Genomic DNA, 8,531 nt, shown 5'->3' with positions numbered 1-8,531 from the left:
AAAGTAGTGATATAAAAGTTTTTATCGCTCTGAGACCGTGATGTGGATATGTGTTTGTTGAAAACAGGAAGTCATTTGCTTCGGCGTCTTTTCTTTCTTTCTTTCTTTTTTTTTTTATAAGCCACGCAGTCGGGGTTAGAGTTCAGTAAATATTGATGATGTCATCGTGCGAAGATGGCTGAAGGGTGAGAGTGAAGTAGCAAAATACTTTAAGTTTTACACTTTAAGCTCACAAAGATCGCCGGTGTCGTGCACATATTTTGTGTGTTATTGTGTCGTGTGTCTAACCAGATTTTGTGTGTTTACTTTGCGTGAAGTCTAAAGTGTACAGCTCACGGAATCAGTCCAGGAAGTGCGTTTGTTTACCAAAACACAGCCTGGCTAGCGTTAGCATATGCTAGTTAGCTTTTGCGGTTTCTGTGTTTAAATCACGCAGCGCCGAAATTCGGGCTTTTCTGACTCATTGTCGTTATGCGCAGTATTCGTGCTTAGATTTACAGATCAGTTCTTAGCTTATTTCAACATTTTATCTCGCTGATCTGACGTTAGCTAACTCGCTGTCTTTCTAGACTGCGTGTTTCTGGAAACCTTGAAGATATGGAATCGCTGATCCATTACGAGCAGTTTTTAAATATGTGCATGCTGAGTGGTAATATTTTCTCTCCTCTTCTTGTTTTTATGTGCGTGATCACAGAGAAGGCTGGTGGGGAGGCTGGTTTCAGCAAAGCTTCCAGGCCGTCAAAGAAAAGGTAATGAACACACACCAAAACATCTACATTGTGGCAGTTAGTAATCCTGCGTGAATCCTAATGTTCTTAAATGCTGTGACAGGTTTTTAGGTTTTAATAAAGGGGGTTGAGTTAGAATACAGCTGACAACACAATTTAGTTGCTGAGTAATGGTGCAAGTTGTTTCCTAGTGTTGGCACGGGGCTGGATGCTGATACAACTAGATAGAGTGTAAGTCAGAGAAATGCACCATGTAACAATCTTGGTCAATAGTCAGCTTGCTTATATTCATTTAACTTATAGTTATCTAATATTTTTCCCTTGGTTGGTCAAGCCTTACCTGCTGTGGCTCCATGCGCCACAGTTTGGTGGGTGTAACATGTTTTCAGTCAGTCTTTAAGCATCCATTTTGGCTCCTTCTGGCATCTGTACTGTAAGTGTATGAGGAGACTGCAATAGTTTGGTGACTTATGGAAGCAGCATACTTAAAGTACTGCTGACATTCCCTGTTGGACAGGGAAAAAAGGAGAGATCTGCACACAGGAACAGTTTTATGGAAGAAACAGGTTGCGTAAAACACTATTGTTGTCTCAGCCAGTATCTCAAACTGCTCGATAGAGCGACTATTTCAGCACAGAAATCTTTTGCTCTCTGAACTCCTCTTCTTTCTGTACCCAGTAAATCCAAGTTTGATGTTTGATACATGAGTTTTTACAAGTTTTTGAGACCTCAATGTGATTCTTTTTTTTTTTTTTTTTTTTCCCACAAAAACCTAAATAAATTGCACAATAAATTTCTAAGCAATAAATTGAGCAAAACCATCACCAGGAAAATATTTTACAAATTAATAGTCATATATGCAAATAGTTTTATTTTTTATAAACCTGTCAGAAGTTTCAATAAACACTCAAATGAAAAAAAAAATAGAATTGTCTGGCTATTATTTCATGGCTCAACCTTTACAGGGTTAATAAAGATTTTGTAGTCTGTACCATTACACTTAAATCCTCACATTTTCAATACTATCTTTCATACATTAGATAAAACAGATCAAAATAAAGGACAGTTTTTTAAAAAGGGTCATTTTGTCATCATCTTGGTACTTGAGTATTTCTTCTTGTGTGACTGAAACAGCATTTTCCTGACAGATAAGGTAAGGCTGAATCTGGATTTTGATCTTCACTCTTTTCTTTACAGTCAACTGAGGCTATAGAATTCCTAAAGCGGGACCTGACTGAGTTCTCCACTGTGGTGCAGCATGATACGGCCTGCTCAATTGTGGCCACGGCCACTGCTGTTAGAAACAAACTTGCAGTAAGTGGCAGGCTTTAACTGTCGAGGCTTTTATGAATCTCTCCCTAATGCCTGGGATCAGATGTGTTCTCACGGTGTATTTGTACCACTTTTTAGGTGGAAAGTTCCTCTGAGACTACAGAAAAAGTGAAGAAGAGCCTGTCTAGTTTCTTAGGCGTGATAACAGACACGCTTGCTCCACCTCCTGATAAAACCATTGACTGTGATGTAATCACACTGGTGGCAACACCAGCAGGAACCACAGAAGTTTACGACAGTTCAAAGGTGAGACGTGCGCTTTTTTTTTTTTTAAAGCTGTTGGTGTTAATACTGATGTTTTTACCAAATTCATATATTTTTAGAAAAGTCTGAAAACACTGACTATTGGAAATTCAACGCAATGTCCAAATGCATCACACTGTGTCTCACTCGGTTTGGTCTCTGCATCAAAATCTTCTTGATCGTTTAGTCGAGAACTGTGACTTTTGGTTTTTGCTGCTCCTTCACAGCATGTAGCCCTGCATGTTGAAAAATGTTTCTCACCCACTGTGTTTAAATGTGCTGCCATGGAGTCCTTCACAAGGACCTTTTTGTGGTCACGGTGCAGCCAGCTCTGGTAAAACAGCAGGATTTTGAAGCCCTAGGACGATGATACACCTGAGAGAGGATTTTAGACTCTCCTATTAGAAGTTGGTGGCCCACGTTCACCAGCAGTGGGACCAGTTGAGTCTCTGCTCTTTCTAACTAACGTACTACAACCAAGAGACTCTCTCAGTCCTCTCCTGTATTTGCATAGCCCTGTTCTGAAATGATCTGGGTTCAGATATTACTGCGGCTGGATACGGTGGCTTAAATTGATTACTGTGGTGGAGGACTGTGCTGGTCCTCCGGATAATGTTCCCTTCAAGGGATTTTAGAGGAGAAAAGTCCTCCACCTCAAAAGAATCCTATGTGGTGTAGGAATCTTCTAATTCCTTCTGCACGTCTGCACTTCCCATCTTCTCCTCTTCCCATTGTTTTAATTTTAAATATAATTTTTCTAAATTTGGCAACAGGTAAATTTCATAAACTGCATATAAAAGATTGATGTACCAGCCCTGATGTATCTGTTGGTTTATGAAGCTCTATTTTGGAGCCTCAGTGGTAGTGTTTTGGGCACTGTGACAGCATATTTTTTTTTAAAGATAGGATTTAGAATATTTGGTCAGTATTGATTGACTGTTGCATTGTGCAGACACACAAACCTGCTAACTGGTGCTAAATTCACTCACTAAAACTGCAGCACAGGCCCTTTGGATGGAGTGTTAGTGCAGAAATCAATATTATTTTCAGATAATTCTACTAAAAATGCTACAAAAGGTGCCAACACCACGCACTCAGCTCGAAGGTTCAGTTCAGTTTCTTCAGTTAGTGGGCAATGAAAGTGCATCACTCCTAAGTTTAGGTCTCAGTAACATTTTAATGGCTGAGTTTTTGTTTTCTAGCTTATAAGCTGAGTGTCTGCAGGGACTGACTCACTTGTGGAGCAAACCTTAAGTTGCCATTAGATGATCTGAGGTGTTCAGCTCAGATATGGGGGGTAGGTCAGTCTATAAATAGCTGAGATATGGAATTTATAGAGTAACCTTATTACCGGTCAACAAGCCAGAGCGGCGTGTCTGTGCCGGTACCTTTTCACTGAATGTCTTTGAAGAAACACTTGATTCAGTTTTTGTTGTGTTATCAGACTGAAAAAGTGAGCACATGATGCACGTGTGGAAATGAAACAACTTCCGCTTGTTTCCTGTAGGCGCGTCTCTACAGTTTGCAAGCCGACCCTGCGACGTACTGCAACGAGCCCGATGGTAAGAAAGATCTGCAAAGACCTGCAACAGAACAGCTGTTTGTTCATCACCACTGATGACATTGTTCTGAAGAAGTGAGATGTACACTCACTGGCCGCTTTATTAGGTACACATTCCTAGAACTGGGTTTGACCGTCTTTTTGCCTTCAGCACTGCCTGAAGTATTCATGGATGCTGGAAACACTCCTCAGACATTTTGACCCCTGGCATCAACAAAGCATTTTCTCCCAGAGACCTGCCGCTCATTTTCTCTGTAAACCCTGGAGATGGTTTTGTGGTAGATCAGCAGTTCCTGAAATACTCAGACCAGCCTCTCTGGCACCAGCAACCATGCCACACTCAGAGCCTCTTAAAGCAGCTTTCTTCTCCATTCTGATGCTCAGTTTGAACTTCGGTCGGTCGTCTTAAACATGTCTACATCCCTAAATGCACTGAGCTGCTCACAGGTGTTTGACTGATTAGATATTTGTATTAACAAGCAGTTGAACAGGAGTACCTAACAAAGTAGCTGGTGAGTGTACTGTACAGTTTACCTCTGAGACACCTGTATATTTGACATACTTTACATATTGATTTTGATTTGATTTCCTTAAATCAACTAAATGATTGGATGGGAGTGGAGTTAAAGTTTGGCTCTCTAATATTTGTTGTTGTTCTTTTTCAGGTCCCCCTGAACAGTTTGAGAGCTGGCTGTCCAGCTTCAGCCTGGAAGATAAGAAAGGAGAAATCTCTGAGCTTTTGGTCAACAGTCCTTCTATACGAGCCCTTTATACCAAAATGGTATCACCTGTTGCTCTGTGTGAATGACGGCTCCTTAGCTCTGTTTGAACTATTAAAGAAGATAAAACCTGTGTTTTTGTGCAGGTGCCAGCAGCTGTAGCACATTCGGAGTTCTGGCAGAGGTATTTCTACAAAGTCTTCCAGCTGGATCAGGTAAACATGCTTCTACTCGCCTCTCATGTGACTTAAATATGTTGTCTTGGGTGCCACCTGCTGGCCAGTTTTTGGACTTTTCTTAGGGTACACGTTCATAATGCATCCTTAAAACGAGCCAGATAAAACTGTCTTTGAACTGTAATATTCTGCTGTTTTATGTTGTGATATTTTGGAGGCTGCAGTTTGTGGCGCTTTCTTGTCATTATGATTTCTTCACACTGACACAAGCTCACGGGAGATGAAGCTTCACAGGATAACTCCCGTTGGTACCTCACTGTGTTCTTTCTGCATGTTGCTCTCAGTGAACCTCATGTGGAATAAGAATTATGTTTTTAATGGATAAATACCCCATTGTTATTTCTATGATGTTGTTTTTTTCCCCAAACTGAGAAGCAGTTCTGCTGCTGCCGTCAAAGTTAAGTAAATTTATTCATGAAGGTCACTAATGTTAGAGCCTGATTTCTTTTTCTGTGTGTGTGTGTGTGTGTGTGTGTGTCTGCACAATGGGCAGTTTGTTGGTTGCAGCTTTCTCAACAAGTGCTCATCCAGACTGACTGTTTGAGGGTTTTGTGTTAAAGTTGGAATTAAGTTCAGGTTCAGGTTAAAGTAAAGATCTGGTACTTGGGGTGTGTGTGTGTGTGTGTGTGTGTGTGTGTGTGTGTGTGTGTGTGTGTGTGTGTGTGTGTGTGTGTGTTCTGGATGTCCTCGGGTTTGTCGTTCTTGGGGAAACGCTGGTGGTAACAGAAAAACTTTTGTGCTCATTTGCTCATCTGAGCGACCATAAACTCACCACTGCGTTCACTCGTGTCTCCAGCAGCTTTGAAGTGGAAGTGACCGTATTTGCTGAGCTATCAGCTGACGTTAGCACCCTTGGGTTCATAAGCTGCATTTGTAAACTGTACAGGTGCATCACACAGATATCTGCTAATTACTGTTAAATAAGTCGAAGAATACTTCTTGGATGGCCTGTACTGCACATAAAACCATAACATTAATCAGATTTTTCCATATTTCAAAAATAAAATTAGTGGCAATCCGCTTTGATTGACACCGGGATACCTGTCAATCAAAGCGGATTGCCACTAATTTTATTTTTTCTCTAAATGAACGGCAGACTCTGCAGAAGCTTTTGTTTTTGTGGCAGCCTGTAAACTTTGTTTCTTAATGATTTAAAGTTGGACCGTTTTATGGAGCTCTGTGGGGGGGTGACTCACTTCTGGAGCCTCAGATGTCCATTAGAAGAACTGTAGATTGTGGCGCTCGGCACTGGCTTCATTTTTCAGGATGGATGGCTGCAGCTTGGGACAGACAGGCATTGAATTCTTAGTGGGTCGATGACTCACATGTTGAGACCATTAAAACCTTTGTTTTTCTGCGGTGTCTAGGAGGAGGCGAGGAGATTGGCTCTGAAGCAGAGAGCAGAGCAGAGTGCACACACAGAGACGCTGGGCTGGGAAGAAGAGGAGGAAGGTATGCTTGGAACAGTTATCTACCAGCTTTACTTTGAAACACGTTCGCTTACACTTCCTCCTGCCTTTATTGTCAGATGACTTCCTCGGAGCCACGTCGTCATCTCATCAGCTCAGCCTCACACCCCGGTTGGACAGCGGTTCAGCCCAACCGCCCGGCACCCTGACAGCTCCCGCAGGGGCATCTGTGCTGAGCCCCGTCCTGTCTCCAAGCGAAGAGCGTGAAACCACCTACTCGGTCAGCAGCGACAGCGTCAGTCTGCCAACGCAGGTAGAAGTGCGGCCAGAGCTCGTGACCACAGAGCTGGCTGAGAAACTGACAGAGGCTAGCTTGGAGGATGTTGTGGACAAGACACAAGAAGAGCAGAGACCTGGAAACAGTGACTTAGCTCCTGAGGCTCAAGTGGAGGCTGTTACCCAGGCAGAGGGCGCTGCTGATGGGGTGTCAGTGCGAGCTCCAACCTCGAAGCCTGAAAACTCTAAAGAAGACGGAGTGCAGGACCTGAGAGTTTTTGAGCTCAACTCCGACAGCGGGAAATCGACGCCCTCCAACAACGGCAAGAAAGGTGCGGTGTCCCGAGGCAGTCTGAGTCTCACTGTTCTAGTTTAATCGGAACAGGATTAGGCTCAGGGATGTTTGAGTTTTCCACTTAACAGGCTTAGAAGAAGCAGGAAAGTCAAGGTCACAGAAAGTTCCAACTCGCTGTCTGTCTCTCTGCAGGCTCGAGCACCGACGTGAGCGAGGACTGGGAGAAAGACTTTGACCTGGACATGACGGAAGAAGAGGTCCAGCTGGCGCTCTCTAAAATCGATGCATCTGGAGAGGTTTGTGTTTTTTTACAGGGTTAAATATTAATAATTGATCTTGAGTACAGATTACTCACTTTTTTTTTGTTGTTTTCTTTTCCTTCTCACACCAGCTGGATGAAGACTGGGAGAACTGGGACTGAGTGCCTCTCCCACCATTAAAGCTGGTTCTGGGCAGACGAACCGTGCTCGATGTGTTTTAACTCTTTGTCCACTCCGTCACCATGTCATGATTGTCAGTAGGGGATTTTTTCTAGCGGGTTTGGACCACATTGGTAAACCTGTTGAAAAGTGCAACGGGAAGACCAAGGCAATAAGAATTAGACTGCGCCGGCAACTGTCAGATTAGTGCAGATGGGCCTCTAAGCGTGGGAAATGACTCTTGGCTATTTCTTGGAGTAGCTTCTCATTTTAGAGAGCGTATGACACTAGCGTAGGACAGGTTTTGATCATTCTGACCGTAAAGCTTAAGGACACGCAAGTGGTGAGTCAGAATGTGAAGGGTTTCACTGCAGCAGCAGGGGAAGAGCTGTTTTCTTTATTTTTATCACATTAAATTCATCACGTATGCTGCGACTGTATTTCCAGGCGATGACTTAAACGCTGGCTGCAGAATAGCCATAAAGTGTAACGCTGCTTGTTTCCCTTCTAAGATGAAACTTTTTTTTCTTTGATTCAGTGATGATGAACGACTCTCTCATCTGTTTTATGTCAGGAAATCTTCAAAATGGAAAAAAAATGTCCGCCCCCCCCCTCGGATTACTTTTCATTTTGGATTCACTCCCAGCGGTAGATTCATGGCCTTGTAAAACACACAGCGCTGAGATGATTTTGTGACACCGTCTGAAACACAACCAGCTAACGTGTCGTCGTTCGTTCTGACCTTTCTCTCTTTGACGTGTCATCGATTCAGATATTTGAGCTCGTTTCATGAGTTATCTTTTTGTCGTGTGTGGGAATTTATTCTTTAACAGTCACGTTTGACCCAACAAAGAATTCAGACTGATCCTGGTACAGTGACACCGGGTCCTTTGGCTTGAATTCGAGGGTTCAGTTAAAATAACTTTTTTTTTTTTTTTTGGAACAAAACGTCTCAGCAGGTAGTGTGCCGAGTAGGAGGAGAGGTGAAGTGAGCACGCTCCATGCTTTCCAGATTTCCTTATCCATCACCTGTAATGTAATTGAGGAAAAATAAGCCTAGAGGTGTAATATTTATACTAAAAGAAATGCTTAATTATTGTATTATGTGCTTTGGATTGCATGTCTGTGCAATAACATTATGCAAAACATTGTGCAGATGGTTCCTGTTGGGTTGTATGTTTTGTTCTCTTTTGTTGCATGTATATAACTCTCGGCTGTGTATTCCCTTCAGATTCACGTGTTGAACTAACCGCAGCTGTTCTACACATCTGTTTCCAGAGCTGTCGACTTTTTTTTTTCGTTTACGTCAGTTA

At 42.6% G+C, this 8,531-nt stretch overlaps 1 protein-coding gene across 2 annotated transcripts; it reads left to right on the top strand.

Moving 5' to 3' along the window:
* On the top strand, nt 1-7,926 carry bsdc1 (BSD domain containing 1). Of its 2 annotated transcripts, XM_030718817.1 has the most exons (11): nt 2-185; nt 695-749; nt 1,926-2,042; nt 2,139-2,306; nt 3,811-3,865; nt 4,530-4,645; nt 4,730-4,798; nt 6,187-6,271; nt 6,348-6,836; nt 6,992-7,095; nt 7,191-7,926. In XM_030718817.1, exons 1-11 carry the CDS (start codon nt 175-177, stop codon nt 7,218-7,220), a joined length of 1,299 nt encoding a protein of 432 aa, XP_030574677.1. In that variant the 5' UTR covers nt 2-174; the 3' UTR covers nt 7,221-7,926. The 2 variants fall into 2 exon arrangements, with proteins under 2 accessions (XP_030574678.1, XP_030574677.1); XM_030718818.1 differs by lacking the exons at nt 1,926-2,042; nt 2,139-2,306 and having other exon boundaries at nt 1-185.
* The last annotated feature ends 605 nt before the right edge of the window (nt 7,927-8,531 follow it).

This window comes from Archocentrus centrarchus, chromosome 22, assembly GCF_007364275.1.
Source record: "Archocentrus centrarchus isolate MPI-CPG fArcCen1 chromosome 22, fArcCen1, whole genome shotgun sequence".
Lineage (NCBI taxonomy): Eukaryota > Metazoa > Chordata > Actinopteri > Cichliformes > Cichlidae > Archocentrus > Archocentrus centrarchus.
Note: the sequence above shows the minus strand (reverse complement) of the source record. Positions and strands in the feature narration are given on the sequence as shown.

Coding starts and splice junctions, on each gene's coding strand:
- bsdc1 (XM_030718817.1), top strand. Junction 3,866..4,529: donor GTACTGCAACGAGCCCGATG/GTAAGAAAGATC, acceptor GTTCTTTTTCAG/GTCCCCCTGAACAGTTTGAG. Junction 6,837..6,991: donor CTCCAACAACGGCAAGAAAG/GTGCGGTGTCCC, acceptor GTCTCTCTGCAG/GCTCGAGCACCGACGTGAGC.